Here is a 22611-nt window from a genome sequence, read left to right on the forward strand (position 1 = left end):
AGGGGAGATTGGCTGGCTTTCTGTAAGAATTAGAAACATTTTAAGTGGATGGTTTCATTTCAACTTTTAAGTTTTTCTACTTTATTCGTGCAAAGGCGAAATTACTGAAGCTAGCTTGGGGAGTAAACTTTAAATTTTGTTGGTGAGGCAGACTGTAGCTAAAGGAAAATGGAATGCTCTTATCTAAAACCAAAATCTGCAGTTAAATGAGACAGCATGAAAAGCTTGCTTAGGAAGGATGAAACATAAATGATTATTACTTAGGGAGTGCTCTAACTGTGTAACATGTAGTCTGAAGATTTTTATGCTAATGTATATAAGTTGAAAACATCTAATAGAAGTGGGTAGAAACAAACTATTATTCATGCTTGGATAATACATCACTTGAATATTGCAGCATCTGAATACCTTGGAATACTTATGTTTATTTTCCAAATGATTTTATCTTTGCTGTAGGTTATCAGTACACCTCAGAGACCTTCAGCGCCAAATACTATCCTGGTAGGAAGCCCACATACACCTAATACACATTTTGTATCACAGAACCAGACTGCAGATTCTTCGCCGTGGTCTGCTGGGTGAGCTAAATAAAAGTTGCAAAGGATTAATAAATAGCTTGAAACTTTTGTTCTAAATGTTTGCTGTGATACTGTATGCACTCTTCAGGTGAGCTGTGTGAGAAGGACAGTCTACTTACCTTTCAACTAAGAACACTTCGACATTAAAGTATGCTATGTTAAAAAAATAGGCATAGTCATACAGGAATGAATATCTGCTCATTTGTCATACAAGCGAGTAGGATATTTTCTGTAAAACACTGACAGATTTTCTCATGTTACTTGGATTTAGAGAATTCAGCTCCTAAAAGGACACAAGAATTCACCTGATTTGATTCACGTTTTAATTTGGCATTTCTATTTTGCTGGGTTATTTCTAAGACAAGACAGTATACTTCAGATGGAAAAAGTATATCCTGAAGAATTGTTCTAAATCAGAATAAAGTCTTTACTGCAGATAAATTGTAGATACAATGAATGTGGTGTTCTTATGTCTTCTGTTGTGCAAGTTTGTTTTTAAGTGTCTCTCATTAACTGTAGTTGTTTTAAGACACAAATTGTCGTCAGTGTCCCATTACACATAGATTTTCTACTTTGGAATTATGATGCATTTGAGAAAATGAGAGGTTCTATTTTTGATACTAATTCTGTTGATACTTAGATTTCTCTAAAAGTTACACAGAACTTTTTATGTGAAAGACATGCAGAAAAAAACATATTTCATCTATAGTAATTTTGAAGCTTTTGTAACGGCTTCATAGAATCATAGAGTGGGTTGGGTTGGAAGGAACCCTAAAGTCCATTTGGTTCCAACCCCCCTGCCATGGGCAGGGTCACCTTCCACCAGCCCAGGTTGCCCAAAGCCCCATCCAGCCTGGCCTTGAACACCTCCAGGGATGGGGCAGCCACAGCTTCTCTGGGCAACCTGTGCCAGTGCCTCACCACCCTCATAGTAAAGATTTTCTTCTTAATGGTTAATCTAGACCATTAGATGGTCTAGATTAGATTAGAGGTTAATCTAGACTCTTTTAGTTTAAAGCCTCCTGGTCCTCTCACTACTCTCCCTGACAATGTGTCCCTCCCCAGCTTTCCTGTAGCCCCCGTTAGATATTGGAAGGCTGCTCTAAGGTCTCCCTGGAGCCTTTTCTTCTCCAGGTTGAAAAATCCCAAGTCTCTGAGTGTCTCTTCATAGGAGAGGTACTCAACCGGTGAAGTGAGTTCAACAAGTGTATCTGTTCAATCAGTATCAGACTTGGAACAATATTCAACCAACATAGGCTTTTGTTGCAAAACTAGATGGGCTATCTTAAAAAAAAAAAAAAAAAGAGAGAAAAATAAATTACCTGTTCTAATTCACTTCTCATTTTAGCCTTTCCCCCGTCTTGAAGATTGTAAGATTTTCCTTATTGACTTCTTTAAGTAACATCCCTGTCGTTAATTTATCTGCTACTGGAGCTAGCAGAGTTGTCAAAAAGATAAATCTGTATTGTGTCTCAGCATAAAGATGGTAGAATTGTTACTGTAAATTTTATCAGGGAAGAGGGGAGAAGAATATCAGGAAAAAAAAATGTTGGAAAGGGGTGAGGAGTGTAACGAAAGGGAAGACTTGCTTTTTACTGTAGTGTGCCTGTATTTGAAAAAGCAATGTTAAGTATTCCAAAGTTCAAATCTTCTTAAATTACATATTATGTGTATATTTAGGAAGCGGAACAAAAAAGGAGAGAAGAATGGCAAAGGTTTACGTCATTTCTCTATGAAGGTTTGTGAGAAGGTACAAAGAAAAGGAACCACTTCATATAATGAGGTGGCAGACGAGTTGGTTGCAGAGTTCAGTACCACAGATAATCACATTTCACCAAATGAATCAGTAAGTAAATGGGGGGGACAAGTATTTATGAACTCAATGGGGGAAGATAAATTTCTTTAGATTTGCATTTCTTTTCTTCCTGCTAAATGAAACAGTTCAGATACTACCCAAGTTTACCCATTTACTGTAATATATTTTATTTTCAAATATTTTTGTCACAGGTATGTTTTTGATTAATGCACTATGTCTACAGCAGGCTTATGACCAGAAGAATATTAGACGACGTGTCTATGATGCCTTAAATGTCCTTATGGCCATGAACATTATCTCTAAGGAGAAGAAGGAAATCAAATGGATCGGTCTACCTACTAACTCGGCTCAGGAATGTCAGAATTTAGAGGTATTTATATAGGAAATTCGCAATGGCTTTGTGTTTGCATAAAAGTTTACTTGAATATGTTTTTATCTTGCATGTGATCTTCGGAGATAGCAAGATAGAATAGTTGGATCTCTTTTGATACTTCCCCCCACCCCTCCCAACTTGTATTTACAGAACACACATCTAACCAGACTGCTTGAATAGTTTTTTGAAGTAGGTCTTCTATGTCAGGAGCAACTCTGCCACACAACACTTAAAATATATGTGAAGTGGTTCCGATTGGAAGCTAATCAAAGTGAATAACTAGTGTACATTTCCACTGCAGTAGTGGTGGTCAAAGCTGTTTTCTCCCGATGCCACATAAATAATACATCTGCAGTGTTACTTATCGATCAGTATATGCACACAGCGTTCCTTCTTTGTTGCTGTAGGTCATTTTTGTTTCTGATAGTTGTTTTACATAAACATGTCAAAATTTTTTAGTATGAGCTTTGGGAGAGAAGCAAAATGTTTAATACTCAGAGGTATTCCTAAGTTCTGGCAGAATTTTTCCTTTTCATTTATAAGTATCCTGAGTCCTACACTTGCAGGATAATAATTACTGAGGTTTACAGAGCTCAGTTAGGTCAGTTTACTTTATCAGAAGAGAATGAGGTTTTTGTATTTGTTCTTAGTGTGAAGTTCCCTTCAGTAGAACTTAAAGGCAGCACAGAAGCAGACAAGTTGAGAAAAATATTTTGGAACCTATCTAAAAAGGCCTAATTCTGTGAACATTTTTGTTTGATACTGGTAACTGTTTTTTTCAGTTGCCAATGTAATTGCTGTCTAGGTGAAGAAAATATAACGGATCTAATCAATCTGAGTTTGATTTAAGTAAGATACTTATCTTAAATTAAAATTATTAGGGTGAGAGAGTGACAATCAGGGCATTTAAAAACTAGGGTGAAGTGGTTTGAAGATGTCTGTTCTGTGTGCTGAATAGGAAATCAGTTGTCTGGGAGGATTTTCAAGCTGATGTTTTTGAATCTGTCTCATAAAGTGTAGCATTGCCAGTAGTGCTGGAGCAACAAAAAAAAGATGCATGGCTTGTTCTACTGAATGTAATGGCATGACTGATAATGCCCTAAAGAAGGGTGGGATAATATTAGTACCGACAGAAGCAACTTAAAATGTTCAGTGAAATTTCATGCATTTAAGATATGTAGAATGCTAATTTCTGATATCCAAGTGAGAACTTGTTAATTGCAAGTCACAAGAGGAGGAAGGGGTTCTGTTAACCATGGAATAATTGAGCCACAAATGTAATGTATTTTTGGAAATGGCAAAAATTATAATGTGTTGAGCTTGCTCAAGGAATTTGCAAGATTCTTCCCTTCCCCCATTATTACTTCCTGAGTGTTCTAGCTCCAATTTTTCTGCAAGGTCTGTCGACATTTAAATTGTTAGTGACAGTATCTGGAAAGTTTTTATAAGTTTTGTTGTTTTTCTTTAACAAGCTTAGGGAGGCTGTTTAATTTGTGAAATTGTCAAGCATAATAAACTTTTTTTTTTGACCATTCCAGGTGAAAATGCTTAGCCTCACCCTTAAACTGTTTAAAAATAAAAATAGTTCATAAGGGAACAAATGAGCTTGGGGGATTCCCCGTTAAGCATGTAGTATTGTCTTCTTAAACTTGTATTTTCTGTGTAAAAAAGAGTATCAGAAATGGTAAAATACATCCTGATAATGCAAAAAGGGTTGTGGGGGTCAGTTAATAAGGTCTGTATCTTGAATTAATATAGAAAGCAGTGTAGTTTGTGTATGTGATAGGAAAATATCTCAGGTCATTTGTGGTAAGCCTCTTTATTTTTTTGGAAGGAGGCATTTATTTCTAATGCTAAATTAAAAGCACTTAGTCTTTTTTCATTAACATCATGCCTTTGCAGTTTTTGCAACAGCATATGCTTGTAATTTTTCATCAAAAGCGGGCACAACTGCATTCTGCATGTGAATTGTTTAACTCCATTAATTTTGTTCTTAAGTGCATATTTTAAGGACAAAAGAACAAAATTTTGTTTTTGAATGAGCAGTCTGTCTATCCTAGCGTGTTGCTGGACAATAGCAGTAAGCTAAAAAGGAGTATACAATTAGAGAAAGCAATTAATGATGCTTTCTCCTGTAAGTGGTGGCTCAGGCACAACTTGACACAGATGTGTGTATATATCCTTCTGTTTAATAGTCTTCAGTTTTGTACAAAATTTGCCTTTAACATTGAATCTTTTATGGCAGTGAGATTTTCAGCTGTGTTAAAGAGTTTCTTATGAAATACCTTTTTGTTTATTTTTAAAGCATACTCTATTTAGTTGATATCCTCTGGTGTGCATTTGTTGTTTTTTTTTGATTGGAAGTGATGGTGACCCAGTCATTCATTTTCTCCATGTTACTCCTGGTTTATAGTTATCTTCCTCACCCTCCCACCTTATTTCGTTCTCCTTCCTAAAAAGTCTTAACTTATTCATTATTTCATGGTATGGAATCTGTTCCATACTATAAGTTATCATGGTTGTTCTTTTATGTGGCCTTTTTGAAATAGGATCACAAGACCTACAGAATCCAAGATACAAAACTTCAGGGTTCGTACGCTGATGTAATGATAACTTGTGTTATGTTCTCTGTTCCTTGTCAAGTAATTAAAATTTCTGGCTATGTACTGAGCTGATATTTTTGTAGATATTGTAGTTGAAGATCACTTTACTGAGTGGCAATATGTAATTCAGAGCCTGTCACTTTTTCTGAAATTTGCATGAATAGGATTATAGTTTCTCACATATACCACATTATATTTACCAGTATTAATTTTGATGGTTTAATCACGCAGTGCTACAAAGGCACTTCCTATGTACTTTGTGATGAGCGCTCTTCTTTTTACTATACTAGATAGCCCAACATTGACAGCAAATTCTGTCACCTTGCTGTTCATCCCCTTATTCTGATCCTTTACAATTTGAGTAATAGTCTGTAAAAGAAATCTTTATGAGAATCTGTTGGTGACTTCCTCCACTGAGAAAGCTGTTTATTTGGTACTGTATTGTCCCTGTCTTCTCTATTATTATCTAGTATGTGTTTAATTCTGTGGGGACATAACCTTTGATTCTATAACAGCTTCATTTCTTTAATATCTCTTCTCCAGTACCTCCAATAACAGTAGAGGGTATCAAGTGGATCTACCTGGTCCACATGCTCTTTGCCTCCTTCAGAGAATCTGGATAACTCTTTGAGGCGTAACTTCTGTTTGCAAAGAAATTTTTATACTCACTGATATATTCTACTTTATTCCTCGATGTGTTAATTCTGCTTTGTTACAGTTTCCATCAGTAGTACTGATGTGAGACTTAGTGGATCTCTGAATCATCAGCAGAACCTTAATGACTGACATACTTCATGCCTTCAGTTCTCTGGTATTTAAGCAATTTAAGGGGAGAAAATGCTGTTTTAAACCAACAAACTAACCATCTTCTTTCTGTCTTAAGGTGGAGAAACAGAGAAGACTTGAAAGAATAAAGCAAAAACAGTCTCAACTACAAGAACTCATTCTACAGGTACAGTCAAGGTACTCTTGTCTCTAGGGCAAGGTAACTTACACGTGTATTCCTGTTTTATCCCAGTGAGGGATGGGAGACATCTAAGAAGCCTGTGTCTTGCCTTTCTTGAACTCAGCTGCCCCTGTTGTATAGGTGGCTTAGTTGTTCTGGAACACTTGCTGAATTGTAACTGAACTCCTTTCCAGATTTCACCTAGTAGATTGTAGGAAGCAGCAGTTTACCCCCTAAGTCACTGTGCTGGTGGCTCACCAGAGTATCCTTCAGTAATTCCATCACATACAGTAAGGGTGAGAATCTCAGGAAGAGCTTGCAGAAAGAAAAGACAGCTGTGGAACAGCAATCTATACAACTCCGATATTTATCAGCCTCTGTTTGCTTTGGATTTTGTTTTTAATTCCTGTTCATGTCATTTGATTCTACAACCATAAAAGTGCTTTGTTTGGTGACTTTCTGTAAGATTTTAATATAACTTGAGTTTTAATAGTTGAGTAATTAAAAAAAAAAAGTTGAGTAATAAAAAAAAAAAATTGAGTAATGATTTTAGTTCTTAAGTTTGCTAATCTTTAAAATATGAACTTTACATTCTGAAAAATTGTTGGTAAGAAATGAGTAAAGTCACTGATCTTAGTTAAACAATTCAGAAACCTAGTGTCAGATGTTCACATCCCAAACTTTAGCCTTTTTTTAGCATACCATTTCAGCAAAAATACAGTATTAATCATTCAACTATTATTGTAGAGTACGGTAGCTAGCAGGAAATACTAAACAGAGTGGAAGTAAGATGCTGTATGAGTCTTGCTTTTTCCAGTCACTGTCATCTCTTCTCTCTGTCAAGAATCTGCTCAAGGATCTGTCCTGTTGTAGTTCTTAGATATGTTTTTTTCCTCAATTTTTATCATTTTGCATTTTTAATACTCTAATTTTTGTCTCTTGTTGCATCTTAAAATTCAGGAATATGATGAACATTCTCTGTTCATTTCTGCATTTACATGTTTCAACCGTTGCTGGTATTCATTGAGGGATTTGTAGGTTAACCAAATATTGAAGGTTTAATTCACTCCCATATCACTGTTGCTTTTTGTAGCAAATTGCCTTCAAGAACCTCGTTCAGCGAAATCGTCAGGCAGAACAACAGGCAAATCGGCCGCCACCTTCCAATTCTGTCATCCATTTGCCATTCATCATTGTGAACACCAGCAAGAAAACAGTGATTGACTGCAGTATTTCAAATGACAAGTGAGTAAATGAAGTTTTTCCTTCTGGCTTTTGCTACACCTTTGAGTTTTACATCTATGTTAAAGAGTTCATCTGCAATTGTTAAAACTGAAGTATGAATAAACATACTTTTACCTTTTGTAGATTGAGACCTTTGCAATTTTGAGTTAAGCATAACGTTGAATAGAAACAGAGCTGCATGAAGCTTTTTATTAAATGGAATAATTGTGTTCAGATACAGTGACTTAAAATGTATGAACTGTCTAAAGATTTTGAAAGTGTAGTAAGTCAGCTCTGCTGAATTTTTAGGTAATACTTTACCAGGTAGTGTAAACTTGCCATTAACATGATGAAATACAGCCAGCAGACTTGAAAATGGATTTTGCTTTTAGAACTGCTGTTCTCTGGTTTTGGTTCAAAAACCTAGGCTTTTCATCTCCTAAGTAAAAGCTGAAAGTAGCAGTCATTTCTGCTTGCACTATTAGCTTACAAGAAAAGGTTAAAACAGAAGAAAAGATGACAATGTAGATGGCTTTTGCCAGCAAAAAGAGAGGAATGGGATTAGAGAAATATTGATCAAATGTGCAAAATAGTTTAAGTATTTAACTAAAACTTTTAATATCTGTATCTGTTAAAATTACACATGCATTTTAGGTTTAATTTTAGTTAAGTTTAAGTGATTGGAAAGATGAAGTTAACCGAGATGTTTTTCCCCTACAGGTTTGAGTATCTATTTAATTTTGACAATACTTTTGAAATTCATGATGATATAGAAGTACTAAAACGAATGGGGATGGCCTGTGGGCTAGAATCTGGAAGCTGTTCAGCAGAGGACCTAAAAATTGCAAGGAGTTTGGTTCCCAAAGCTTTGGAACCATATGTGACAGGTTAGTTACTCTAAGAGTTAATTTGTTTTCCTTCTTAACATGGAAATCGAGGAGAAAAACATGAGATTATTTAAGATCAGTTGATTTCCACTGGTTTGTGGTGTAGATTTATAAGTTTTCAAATGTGTGCTTTTTAGTGAATGTTAGGGAACAAAAAACAGAGATTCTTAGAGAAGAGGGTGTTGCTCTTCAGAGAACTGCATTCTGCATTGTCCCATGCCAGTAGATCTTTTCAGTGTGTAATTTCTTTTATGAAGACATGACTTGTAGTTGATTTGTCTGAAAAGGTGTTAAGTGCAAACGTGGTCATGGCTTTGTTTTATGATGTTTTATTACTTTTGCTATATAAGGACACTGAAGACTTCTGTGTTGCTCACTTCAACGTAAGATGTATAATTTATTTTGAATTTTTGCAGTCACTAATTTTAATTACAAAATTTTGGGTATAGGGCATTAATATGTTGGTTTGGTTGTAAGACTTATTTTCTGGGCTCTGAGAAAATTAAGCGTTTTCTCTGAATAGGAAGAGTTGAAATATTGTTGCAATAACACTTGTTTGTTTTTACAGAAATGGCTCAGGGATCAATCAGCAGTGTATATGTCACATCTTCATCAGGTTCTGCATCAAATGGCACAAGATTTTCAGCCAGGTGAGTTGGAATTGTCAATTAGTTTTGAAAACCAGTAAGCATGAAATAAAATTAATTACAGATGAAATACTTTGTGAAATTGGTTGTATTTTGATTAAATGTGGTGTGGATATGTGTTTGAGTTTATCCTCAGACATGGCTTTAACTTGACTAGAGGTGCTTCTTCCCAGTGTCATTAAAGAAATCTTTGTCAAGGTATTGGAAAACAGATCAATCAGACTGATGTTAATCTTGAAGGTGTTTTTTGTTCTGATTTGTGACAAGAAAACAGATACTTGTCTAAAGACAATCTGGTCAAGATTCTCCCTTGGTCATTGGTGTCTAGGGTAAAATGGAATCCTAGTCTTTGGACTTTAAACAGCATCAGATGCTGGTAGAACAATAAGCCCATGACTTTGTTTAACTTTGTGTGAGCATGTGCCATGAGAAGGGAAGGGTAAGGTCTACATTATGTAGGCTTTTTCTGTAACACTGACTTAAGTGTCAAAGCCACTTTCTATGTTTCTGCCTCAGCAATTATTTGGGAAATTGCTGTATTAAAATTCCTTAAGGAAGGCCTAGTTTGGGGGATATTCCTTAAGGCATTTGTATTAAAAGGCAAAACTCTTACATCCTTATCTAAAAATATCCCATCAGTATAAGGGTTTATTCTGTTTCTCTGAAAGTGTGATCTTCTGGCAGCTTTTTCTCACCTGTTTGTCTTCCCTCAGAGTTGGAAGAAGGCCCTTCTATAAAAATACAATATCTAGTCTACTTTGAAAGTGTAATTGTATTAGCAATTTTAACATCATATTTGGGAAAAAAAAATGTAACATTTTGTGTATGATCTTACTGTTTTCTTTGTGTTCCGGAAAGTTGGGAAATAAGGGAAATAGTTAAGCTAAGGGATACACAGGACTACCTGCTTATACAGCTGCCCAAAAGAGCATGAGAGGGGAACATAGCCTAACACAGCCTGTTCTATGTTAGGGAAACGAAGCTCAGTGAGAACTATGACAAAATATGTTTAGAAAAGCAGAAGAGAAGAGGTATTGTCTTCTTTAGAGAAGTACTTTAAAAACTGGGGTGCTTGTTATTCTGCCAGTAGTGGAAAGAGAGGAGGTGGGATGTGTTTGGTTAATTACGGTTAGCTAGTTTGGCACCAATTTCAGATCAAATAATACAAAACAAAGCACAGGATTAATTTATTCAAGATTAAAGAACAGGAATATAATTTTACTGATAGTACTTTGAATTTGTGTAAAGATAGACGTCCAAAGCTTTGAGTTCGTTCAACACAACAAGACTGTGCATGGCTGATTATACGTGTTAACTGGATTAAAAATCACTAAAATGTGTTTTTGAAAAAATGATGAGTATCTGTCAAGTTAGAAATGCCATTTCAGTGATTTTTCAGGAAAAGGATTTTTCACTGATCTTAACTAAGAATGTCAAACTTGGTAATAAAAAGACTAGCAAAATAGCAACTAATGATGGAGGCAGAAATGTACTGACTATTAGAAGTAAAATTCTTCTGAACGCAATTAATTTCTCTAGGAACAAGAAATATCAGACCATATCTACAATGCATGTGTATTATGGGGGGAAAAATAATGTATTTAAGAAAGTGAATGCTCTAAATCTACTTGCTGTTCTAAGAGGCAAATTTTTAATATTCTTACAGGGGATAAAAATTGAAGATACTAAGGAATTTTTCTTAAAACTAGAAAAGCACAGTGAGAATAAAAATGCTCAGTTTAATAATACAGCATGGTAGTTGGCCATGTAACAACAAGGAATTAACTGGGAGAAACTATGAATTCCGTACTTCCCAAATCAAGATTAGTGCTTCGGGATGACATGATTCACTTGTGATGCAACTGTCTGGCGCTACATAAAAATGTTTTGGGCCTTAGATAGCTGTTTACTCTTAAAAGTAAATATACCTTGAATGAAATCTGAAAAACATGCTTGTAAAGCACTTGTGAAAGGATTTCATTGTTATATTAAACTCCATGGAACAAACATAATAAGAAACATTTCAAAATTACTTCAACTGTTAGAAGCAGATGTTACTAAATTACTATTAGAGCTTTTGAGAAGCAACTTAGACCTATGTTAAAGACAATTTACAAAGTAGAAGTGGCAGATCTGTTACAGGAATGGAGCAGATACGTGATAATGGTTAAAAGCACAGCAAACTGGGAAGAATCGTTAAGCAATGCCAACTGTTTTTTCTTTTTCCAGTGACTTTTCCAATGGTGGAGATGGGATGTTGGCTACGAGTTCCAATGGATCTCAGTACAGTGGCTCCAGAGTTGAAACACCAGTTTCTTACGTAGGGGATGACGATGACGACGATGATGATTTTAATGAAAACGATGATGACGACTGATGCCCTTTGCTTGTAGACTATTTTTTGTTAAAATTCAGCAAGCTTCAGGAATAAATTGTTCTAGGGAGAGAAGTCTCAAATTACTTTGCCCCGTCCCTCAAGAAAAATGTTGGTAAGCAGTTCTGAGTTTAGAAATTGCACCTCTGATAAGCAAACAAGGATTGTTTTATGTAGGATATTTTTAAATGTGGTGTGGATGTGTGTTTTTGATACCAGTGTGTTAATGCAGAGCCTTTATTTACTCGTTTTAGGGGGTTTTGGTTTATTTTTGTTTTTATTTTTTTTTACTTGAAGGAAAATGGATTTTGCCCCAAATGTTCTTGCTAAGTTTGCTAAAGAAATTGTAGACACATCATTGAGAAATAAAATGCTATCCTTCTGTGGAAAATGAATACACTGAATGGCAATTTATTTGGAGTGTATTTTGATTATACCACTTTTTGAGGGATAGTGAGCTAATGTAGTAGTGTTTTTTTTGTTAACCATGCAGTGTCCAAAGAACCAAACAAGAAAGATACGTCCTACTTTTTTACATGTTAAATTCCAGAAATGTTGTTGTGAACTTATTTTCCCTTAAATTATATCTAACATTATGATTCCATCAAGTTTATATACTTGTCACTGTATGTTGGGACATGAATTACAGAGTTTTTGGCAAATGTTTACTGCCAGTTGGTGCAGCTATATAAAATGTCTTGAAGGTTTGGAATGATTTATTGCTTATGGTAAAATTTGCCTGATTTCTTACAGGCAGACTTTGGAAACTTTTTATTATATAGTTGTTTACATACTTATAAGTCTATCATATAAAGACATGTACTGAAACAAATGTTTGTATTTGTTTCATAAGCATCTTCCTGTAATCTATTATAAAGTTGAAATTAAATATAGAGAATGTTTTAAGTTTTTTAACTCAAAATTTGTCAATCATTTTTAATAGTTCATTTTTATAAAAGGAATTTCAGGGCAGGTGGTAGTCTTTTTAAATCTATTCACAAACAATTAACTGCACAAATACTGTCAGCTGCCTATTCTAAGACAGTAGTCTTTTTATTGAAACACAAATAAACTTTTCTGTAATATTTTATGGAATATAAAGAGACTATAATTGTTTGACTTGTTTAACCTTGGCACTGTTAGTTTTTATTAATAAAACGCGCATGGGCATTTTTAACAAGCTCTGTGGTTTTTCTAATTTTAGGGTAATTTTAGAACATTTCACTTCCTCTCGCCACAAGACCTAGAATTAACTGTCTCAGGATACTGCATCTGTGCTACATAGGACCCTCCTGGCTTTTTGCTTTAGTTTAGCAATTTGTCCTTGTAGGTCTTGATACCTTACGATGCAAAGAGCACTATTATACACTGTGTACTCTCTTCTTTCATGTCTCCTTACTTCAGTCCTGTTGCTCCTCAGAATGTCAGGCCATACTCTAATCCAGCTATTCTATGTAAAACCCCACGCTTGCTGTCTTAAATCTTCATCCCATATTCCTGTCCTCGCTTTCTGTTGTACATTCCCGTGTTCTCAAAGCAAGTCTTCATATATTTTCCATCTACTTGCACCTTTTTGGTACATCACTCTCTGCTCTTGTTTCAAAGCACAGGTTACTGAAATGGCTCAGTTGCTCTTTCAGGCCACTGCCAGAGTCAGGCTTAGATGCTTCCACGAAGGGAGCTGCTGCAAAGACAAGTTAGAATAACAAGTTAGGGTCTGTGGTAATGGCTCCTCCGTGTGCTTAAACCCAGGGGTAAACATGAGGAATGTTACGGTGACAGATTATGCCCTGACACATGTTCTGTGGTAAAAGGATGTGGGTGCTTACTACAGATCAGTTGATAATGCAGTGAACACTTTGTAATTGTATCAAACCCTATAGTAATATAAGTGAACCAAGAAAATTACGTAATTTTACAGGTCTGGAAAAATCTTTTTAGGGGAAGGCTAATTGAATGTTTTGCTTCTAACTAAAGATGTGTCATTCCTTGCAGTGCTGATGCTAGAAGCCATGTTCTTGTAGCAGGTGGGTCAGCTGCTTCAAATTCTTTTTGGCAGTGAATGGCGATTTTTATGTGCAGAGCCCAACGATAGCTGTCAAGGACCTTTTGACAGTCCAAGAGGGTTATTCCAGTTTTTCCTTATATTCTAAGTCTCTGAGGTATGATTCAAGATTTACGTGAAAAGAGGAAGGCAGTACTGTACAGGGATGTTGGGTGAGTAAGTAAAGTTGCCTGGAGAGAGTGCTGACTCCCACCCTTAGGGTTTTCAAAGGTGGGACAGGATAAAAGCATGAAACAAGCTAGACTCTGACCTTACAGCTGAGTAGGGATTGCACCTTGGGAGTCCTCTAGTCCCTTCCAGCCTGAGTTACCATATTGAGAGTGTTAGGAAAAAAAAGAGTGTTAGAAAATCGCATATGCCAGTCTCGTGAGCAGTCTTACAAATGGCTTATCTGGCTTGCCTGCATACTGAAGACTCAGCAAAAGATGAATGGAAGCTCGGCTGATCTTCAGAAACCATCAGAAGTTACCAAGCTCCTATGATATGAAAGGTAGTTAGCTGAGCAGGTGGAAGTGAAGACCACCTGCCTTAGGATGAGGCTTCCAAGCAGAAATACAGGTGAAGCTAAGAGCAAGCTGGAGGAGGACAATAGACATGCACAGGCCTTTCCTACTTCTAACAGCTGTTTTCACCAGTAGCTCACCTGGCGTTACTGTGGTGCTCACCTGGCCACGCCTGCCTCTTGCTACAGGTTGGAGAAAGTGTGCCAATACCAATGAGCAAAACATTAGCCAGAGAAAATCAAGATTGTTGGTTACATATTTGCTGTGATAAAGACAGAATGCCCAGAAATCCCTTGTCAGGCGTGCCCCGTCCCTGGAGGTGTTCAAGGCCAGGCTGGATGGGGCTTTGGGCAGCCTGGGCTGGTGGGAGGGGTCCCTGCCCATGGCAGGGGGTTGGAGCTGGGTGGGTTTTAAGGTCCCTTCCAACCCAAACCTTTCTGTGTGGTAGAGAATAAAGAACAGAGACTGGTGTTTATGCCAATGGTGCTACCTTCCCTATGTCTTTTCCCCCAACGGATCCCATCTCTGCTGCACAGCTGCAACTGGCAGTCCATCACTGACAGCCATCCTCTCTGGTGTCACCACTGCCTGTCCCTCTCTCTGCGCCACGAGCACAAACTAACTGCCTTTGCTCCCAGGGTCTCTCGTTGATCAACATCCAGTTAAACTCAGGAATTTATATATATTTTTAAAATATGTATTTAGTTCTGAAATCCACTGCTTCAGTGTCTAATCAAAGAAAGACTCGTGTAGCCTGACAGTTTTTTTTTTCCCCATTTGTATTGATTACAAGTATCAATAATCAAATATCTCTAATGCTGTAGCTGAATGCAGGTATATTATATCTATATACATACTTCTGTGTGCACATGTATATATTTCAAGGAATTAGAGACTTGCAGTGGGAACACTTAAAAGACTGATAAAGGGGACTAGTTTTAAAATTCAAAACGACTGAATTCATTCAATAGCAATACACATTGTGCTAATGGCTAGTTCTTGCTTATAATTAATCATAACTGCTACTTCCATACAGCTTTCAGCATATGACAACTGGACGCTATGTGAGCTGTGGCTGTGCAGTAGCTGCTACTGTACAGCTGGTGCTGAGTTCTCTCTAGTCCTTAAGGTGATCAGAGAGCTCCTTCCCCAGAGCACCCAGAACCAGGCGGACAGTCTGTCTGTCTGTCTGCATCTTTCCCCACTCCCTGCTGCTCCTTACCCCACCTGCAGGAAGCAGGGTTTCAGCTCCTCCCTGTTCCTCAACGTGCTTCTGGTTTTGCCGGTCACCCTCCTGTGCCTGGGGCAGGACGTCCGGCCCTTTTTCCTTCCTGTCCTCATTTTGGTCTCATCAATTCTGTTGCTTGGATGTCTCCAGAGCACAACTGCAAGTTTTTTTTTGCTGCTTTGGCTATATTGCTCGCTACGTGAAATGCTTGCGCATTCTGCTGGGCTGTGCTATTGCAGTATTACAAAATACCTGCATGCTGTTGGTTCTGCTGTTTAAGTATGCTTAGATTTGGGTTCTAGGCAAGCTCATATTAATTAAACCCAGATCAATTCACAGATGTCCACTTCGACTACACTAGCCACAAACCTTGCTCTGCGTTGCTGTTACCTGTAATTCCAGTAAAGAAAGAGAATCCTATCAGACGACTGTAAGTTAAATCCAACTTCAGGGTGAAAATCATTGTTCTTAAAAGAACCGTACCTGGAGGACCTGCATACAGAGTTTCTGACTGCAGAATGCATCATCATCTGTTCAACATGGGGACAGGCTTGTCTTTTCCTTACATTTGCCCCATCAAAGGCTTTTCTGCAAGGCTATAGGTTGTAATTCTGAAGCTGTGGCTGTACAGATACTGGTAGGTGGGAAATCTGTTCAGCCTCTTCCTGTGCTGTGCTGTAGTGCACTAAAATGTGAGCTTCTAATACTGCATCGCCTGATTCCAGCTTGCAGGTTGTAGAAGCTGAATCAAATACGGTCAAGCGGAGAACCTGCCCATGTTAGAGACGGCAGGGGGACAGGTCTCTGTGATATAATTATAATAATGTTTAAACATTCTGCTTGCAGACAACCTCGAATTACTTTTGAGCATGAATTACTATTTTGGTTATCAAAAATACTTTGTTTCATACTTCTCTGTATTATTTTGGAAAGATGTGTAGGAGGAAGAGAACTGTGTTCCAACAAGGATGCAAAATTGGTTTTCATTCAGTTTCTTAAAAGAGAGGCAAAGACGCAGTAAAAATTGAAATATAGAAGGACGGGGGAAAAATTCCTATATGAGGGTGCATTTTCTTACTAATTCTGAAATGTAGAATGCTAATTTTTTTAAAGAATAGGCTCAAATGCCCTTCTGGTTTTGAAGTGGAAATACTCCCCTTCAACCAGATTCTTTCTGCGAGCTGGGTGTCAGAATGTCAGTGTCATAATGGTGAGGTTTTACCTTTCCCATCTTTCTAACATGCCCAGGCAATGAAGGATTTCTGTCGGATTTCTTTTCTGTGTAATGTTTGTTCTTCGGCTGAAGCAACCTGGGCTTCATCTAAGATAAATATACTCTACAGACACAGCAGCCCTGTGTCTTTGTATTGTTTGTTAGGGCTAGACTTCTCAAGTTTTCAATTCATTTAAAGATTTAATTTTAACATTTTCATTTTTCCAGATTATTCCAGGTAACCCAGCAAGCCCTATAAAGCTATTCTACTGGGAGGGTTGGAGAGGGGAAGCAAACAAAACCAACAGCCCCTAACAGCTAAATGAATACAGTTCTCCTGGATGTAACTGGGTGTTACAGTCTTACCGAGCGTTTTTATTGTTGGACAAAAATGACAAGTGGTAGGTACAATAAAAGCTGTAGCCTGGAGGCCGGTTTCAAGTTCACTTCTTTTGCAGCCATTGATTTGTCAACTTAAAAAAAATCTGGCTTAGCTGACTAGTACAAAAAAATAAAAATGTATGGGGATACAGATAATTTTGCTACTTACCCTTTTATAATTTAAACATCTTATACAAGACAGATTGAGTATTGTATTACATTGTGCTATTTCAAACTTTTTTTTCTAGCTACCCTAATTATTTCTACAATGTTTAGTATTTACATCAATTATTTATTACGGTTTGAAAAGTAAATGAAAATGGTGTTTTGATCCTGTGCTTATTTTCTTTGAGGACACACCTGCTGGGTTTAGAGGAAACTTGTTTTGCACAAGTATTTGCACGGAGGCACAAGCAAGCTATGTACATGCAGGGTGATCCCTATCGCCTTCGCACACGGAAAGTGGTATCTTGATTTTTAGTTACATGGGTTGCCTTTCAGTAGAAAATGTCTATTTTCACTGCAATTTGAGTCAATTTATCTGGAAATCATAGAAAATAAATATGAGTGAATGCAGTAACAGGTAAGTCACTCCTCACAGATGTTTTTCAGAAGTGTCTCTGCTGCTGCTGCTTAGTCTTCTATTTTCAATTTAAATTCCACTTTTCCTTCGTAGGGATCATGAACATTATCAAAGGTAATCCCAGCTCCAATGATTTTGCACACTATTTTGAGTTCTACGTTCCTTGTAAGGTTGAGAAATTTCACAGCTACCAGAGGATTGCTGTAAGTAGGCTAGGAGAAAAAAAAACAAAACATAACAATGGGTACTTTAATTTTATGTAATTGGTTTCAAACTAATTCTTGAAATTAACCTTCTCTCCAGTTCACGTAAGATCGCGGAAATTATCAGACGGGCATTTCATCTGATTCACAGATGAAGAAAACCCAAGCTGACGTAAATGAGCACCCACCTGTGCCTTTTTTCCGTAGTAAGGGAAGTAGTGCAGGTTGAAGGTGCCGTTCGCTGGGTAGTAGTCCACCTCCAGCGGGCGAGACTCATCACCCTGTGAAAGCAAGAGAGGGGATTTGTTGGCCAGCCCTGTGCAAATGTTTTATTGCTGTTAAAAGCTGCAGAGTGTGTATTAAAACGCGAGTTCAGCAGTCTGTTTAGTGCCAATTTTATTTTTCAAATAAAAGTGGAAATCTCCTGCTGTTACTATTGCCAAGAGAAACAGCCAAGTGGTCTTTTGTAGCAGTTGGGAACTCAGTGAATTAGGATCTGCTGAAATTTGCAGAAAGCCTGCAGGAGTTGCTCTGATTCATAAGCTTCACTAATGGGAGAGGAAAACAAATAGCAAAAGTTCTTGTGTTTTTCCTGCAGTATGGAAAAACAATTTTGGGTGGTTTAAAAGAAAACTTTTTTTTTCTTTTCTTTTCTTTTTTCTTTTTTTCTCTTTTTTTTTTTGTTATTAGGATGCCTGCTGGTGCCAGAAATTGCCCAGCACTAAGAACATTCCTACTGCGCTTTGCCAGAATGACCCGATTTCCAGAGGTGCAGGGTGACCTTTCTGTCACAGCTTGCCCTCAGACCTGCAGTGCTGGAAACCTTTGAGCCCAGGCCTTATGCACTTACCACGTATGTGCAGTCCACTCTCGGCGCAGTGCCGTTACCGGGGTAAAACTTGATAATCTGAAACAGAAAGCACACATTTGGTCATCTTGGAATTTGTTTTGAGAGAGAAAAGTGAACAAATGGTTAACTGAGCTTCAGGTGCTGCTTAATGTGTTTCTGCACAAGGCACTGACAGACCGATCGGCTCATTTTAGGTACCCGGCGTGGAAAAAACTTGTTGGGTTGATATTTAGGAGTCAGGACAGTGCATCCCTGGCTGGTCAGTGCTTTAACACACCCAGCTTGTGTAGCGCTGCACCTCCTGGCAAGTCCAGCTCATCACCTGCATGCAAGGGTTGCTCTTTCCGAAACCCAGGCAGTCGGGTGTCCCTTAAAGCAGGTAGTTGGGTGAAAATTACAAAGAAGCTGTGCCTGTCATTATCTCTTACTAGGAAGCCTTGGCTTGAGCAGAAACTCTCAAGTCCATTTGATCCTGTCAAAATAGTAGGGTTGTGCCCTGTGGCAGCATGAGCAAAAGGAAGTAAAGTCCCTTGAGCACTGAAAACATGTATTTCTCCTGCCCTGGCTGGCATGCAGCAAGCAAAAATTTTCCTTGGGGAAAAAGATTTTCCTTGCAGGTTGGAGAAATAAGGTGTGCAAGAAGCACATCTCTGAAATCACTTTATTTATGGCTCCATCTTCACACTTTAACTGAAGCCACGGGATCTGTGTATTGCAGGAGAGAACCACTGGGGCAGCAGGCTATAGAGCAGTTCCCCAGCAGAGAATCATGAGACCTGGTGGCTCTCAACTAATCGTTTCTTCTGTGCAGTCCGAGGCTCTACTTACCCTGTTCATTTTTATAATAAAGCAAGGTTTGCCTTCCGGAAATCCAAAAGTAGGATCTGCGATGCCAGAGCAGTTCTGAAGCATATCTGATGTAAATTTGCAGGACAGCTTTGTGTTGTTTGGGCCATCAAAGGTGTCCTGGATGAAGTACTTGTCACCTGTGCAGTTGATGTTCAGATGCTGAGCAGCAGGGGTATAGGCTAGATTTGTGAAAGAAGAAAGAAACATTCCTCCCTGAAGAAGTTACACATCCCAAAATCAGGCTGCAGCTTCTACAGGGAGAAGGGATGTGATGAGGGAGATACAGGCACTGGGGTGTGATAAGGGAGATGTGACAGCATGTTTCTTCAACGTGATGCAGGAAACCTCACCACTTCTTTTACCTGTCAGAAAGGTCTGAAGGGTCGTCACCAGTCGCTCCCAGGTTTTGTTTTCCGATGTGTTGTAGTAGATCTGTAGTCCTCTGTCCCCATACACATCCGGGCGTAACGTTACACCTTCGTAAGGGAAGGCAAAGCAGCAGAGGTGCCGGGCACCCATTAGTTTGCTTAAATTGACAACAGCCTTCGTGCCTGGCCTCCCTATCTCTCAGGACACCCCCAGACCCTCCCAGTGCTTGAGGCTGGAGCTGGAGCCAGGTTTCCCCTGGGGCCGAGCCCTTCCCCAAGGGCTTCTCCACTTGTCAGTGACTGCTGTGCTTGGGCACTGATGGTCTCAACAGTGTGGCGTGCATAAAGGAACTAAACACGCTGATTTATTACATTTTTTTTTAAGTTGGTAAAGTGTTTTCAGGATGAGGCTAAATTTTGCAGGGATGGTTTGTGCAGCAGCTGTACCTGGGGACTTCAGCTGGTCTTGATAATCCGGCTCGTACGGGTTCACCGTTCTCATTAAGGAGTATATGGAGAGCGCGAACAGCCCGGTCATCACCACGTAGAAGGCCAGGTAGTAGAGGCTGATCCACACTGGGGAAAAAGGAGGTGAAATCCTCACTGTAGAGCATTCAGCTCCTTATAACGCACAGACTAAGCAAAAAAGCAGACGTATTTCATCAGCAAAGACAAGCTGCTGCTTGTGTTGTTTGGATCAGGGAGTGCAGTATTTCAGGTGTGCTGATTTGAGACCTGTATCGCCTCTGACATCCGAAGCCACCTTCAGCAAAACGCAGCGTCTTGCCATTTCATTACAGCATAAGACTTAGGATAATGCTCTGTTTCCGTATCTGTGTGTGTAATGTAGACACAAATAGGAAAGGTTCATATTTTGGTCTGATTTTTGTTCTCAAGAGTGGCCCATAAGCTGCACTCACAAGTTTCCCACCAGAAAAATAAATAAATAAATAAAATAATAAAAACCTTCTGGGAGCTTGCAGCTACCCTTAGGGTCTGTGGGAAGAGCAGGGACCCTCTTTGAAGTGTTCAGAGCTGCACTTTTCAAAACATAGCTCATAAAACACATCGTTGTTGCGGACACAAGTTTGGCTGAGGGAGACTCAGCTGAAATATGCATTAGCCCACTATGATAGCAGAGATTTACTAAACAGACAATAATTTAGAAAGGAAATTCAGAAAAGCAAAATGTGTTTCCAGAGAACGGGACAAAAAACATTTTCTCACAGTTCCCCAGCTAGGTCTGGAGAAGAAGCTGCTGCCATGGCGTTAGCACCAGCCAGCCCAAGCACATACGAGAACTGACGTTTGCAATGATTAGGAAAAAAATCTATCCATCAGCACGTTATATCCCATTCATCAGTACAACGCTCCCTCCCCCTGCAAGGTTTCTAAGGGTACCGAAGGAAGAGGAGATCCCAATGCATGGGAACGTACCCCAGTTAATCAAGGTCCTTCCCATGAACAGCTTCGTTTCGGGATTCCAGACAAAACGACGGAAATTCTCCATCCGTTCGCTGCAGGTCTTCTTTTCGTTTAAAGTTGCCATTTTGTCACCGAATTTCCCCCAAACACGTCCTCCTCAGAAGCTGAGAAACACAAGGGGTGCCCAAACAGTTGCCCAAGACAACTCCTTTGGTTTTTATATCTTCTGCTCTGCTGAAGGTCAACGAGATTACTTCCTAGACCAGTGAAAGCCCCTGCCCACGGCTATTAACCCACAGCAGATACAGTTCTTTATAAGCAGTGCTGATAACGACTGGGTGGCCAGGCTGCCGCAGGAAAGTTGGCTCCTATCAAATGCCCTTCTACTTTCTCTTGGCCACCTCCGTAGATTGGCAGAATTACGCATTTTGCAGAGTGCCTTTAGGGCTTGAGATATACTCGGTGTGATAGCAGTTATCTAAGCAGATAAAGAGAAGGAGAAATAGTTTCTCTCTGGTTTTACTTCTTTTTTTCTTTCTTCCCTTTTTTATTTTTTCCATTGACCTATAAATGGCAGATGCTATTCCCCCATTACAACCCATAACACTCTGCTCAGAGATATGGGATTGCAGTGGGGTGACTTGGGCCAAAACTGACTGTTTTCCATAGTATTTGCCACATTTCACAGCTGGGGAATTGAAGATAACACTTTCCATGCGATCTCTGATGATGCTGACTCCAATTCTGATTGCCCTTTAATTCAGCAGGGGCAGGACTTCCTCCCCTTTAAATCAGAGTATTGGCCTGCCTGGAGTACTGCCCCAGACATTTGTCCAGCTTGTATTTCCCATAGAAATGGGAGGAAGAAGAGCAAAAAGGTGCATTTAGTCATCACACCACGAGTTGACCGATATTTAGGACAAACGTTAAAATAAGACAAGGAGATTGGGCAGTGGCCTGAAAAAAAAAGGAAATCAAGCACTTACACAGAGGTTAAAAGGATTGTCAAGGTTCCAACGAAGCAGTTTTGGAAAGGATAACAAAGACGTGAAGGACCTGGAGGTAAAGCAGGCAGGAAAACAGCGGGTCTTCAGCGTGACCTCAGCCCTTCTGTGTGGAGCAGTAGCCATCCTGGTGAATCCTACGGAGGGGAGTCACTAGACGTGGAGTTAACAATTTTAGGAAGAAAAAGAAGGAAAAGTAAATTTTGATGCTGCTTGCAGAAAGGTGATGATTCAGCAGTGCAACACTCAATGGTATTCAGGGAGGCAGAGCCTTGGGATGCCACAGGCAACCGTGAGCCGCACGGATACACAGTGACCTAGGTGGGTGACTTGGGTTAAAGCTCCTTATTTCTAAGCTGGAGTTAGAAAAGTTCATTGAAAATTGAAAATGAAAACGTGCAAAGTTTTAACAGCAGCATTTACAAGGATAAGTGGGAAAATTATTGCAGGTGGAAATCTGCTCTGACTGGAAGCACCCAAAATGCAAATTA

The 22611-nt window shown here is 38.8% G+C and overlaps 2 protein-coding genes across 4 annotated transcripts in view; one reads left to right on the top strand and one right to left on the bottom strand.

Annotated features, from left to right (window-relative positions):
• TFDP1 (transcription factor Dp-1) overlaps window positions 1–12628 on the top strand; it is a 41142-nt gene extending 28514 nt beyond the window's left edge. For 2 of the 3 annotated variants that reach the window (XM_068679041.1, XM_068679032.1), the window contains exons 5-12: window positions 457–578; window positions 2259–2424; window positions 2618–2764; window positions 6254–6322; window positions 7410–7561; window positions 8261–8427; window positions 8996–9077; window positions 11304–12628. In XM_068679041.1, coding sequence (XP_068535142.1) covers window positions 457–578; window positions 2259–2424; window positions 2618–2764; window positions 6254–6322; window positions 7410–7561; window positions 8261–8427; window positions 8996–9077; window positions 11304–11451 — 1053 coding nt within the window. In that variant the 3' untranslated portion in view covers window positions 11452–12628. The remainder of the gene's footprint in view (window positions 1–456; window positions 579–2258; window positions 2425–2617; window positions 2765–6253; window positions 6323–7409; window positions 7562–8260; window positions 8428–8995; window positions 9078–11303) is intronic. The other variant, XM_068679048.1, reaches the window with a different exon arrangement.
• Window positions 12629–15969: 3341 nt separating this feature from the next.
• ATP4B (ATPase H+/K+ transporting subunit beta) lies at window positions 15970–21290 on the bottom strand. Its single transcript, XM_068679077.1, has 7 exons — window positions 21129–21290; window positions 20139–20267; window positions 19686–19799; window positions 19303–19502; window positions 18475–18531; window positions 17813–17905; window positions 15970–17633 (listed from the first exon to the last, which is right to left on the bottom strand). Exons 1-7 carry the CDS (start codon window positions 21238–21240, stop codon window positions 17472–17474), a joined length of 867 nt encoding a protein of 288 aa, XP_068535178.1. The 5' UTR covers window positions 21241–21290; the 3' UTR covers window positions 15970–17471.
• Between the last annotated feature and the right edge of the window lie 1321 nt (window positions 21291–22611).

The sequence above is a fragment of the Anas acuta genome, chromosome 1 (assembly GCF_963932015.1).
Source record: "Anas acuta chromosome 1, bAnaAcu1.1, whole genome shotgun sequence".
In the NCBI taxonomy this organism is placed as follows: Eukaryota; Metazoa; Chordata; class Aves; order Anseriformes; family Anatidae; genus Anas; species Anas acuta.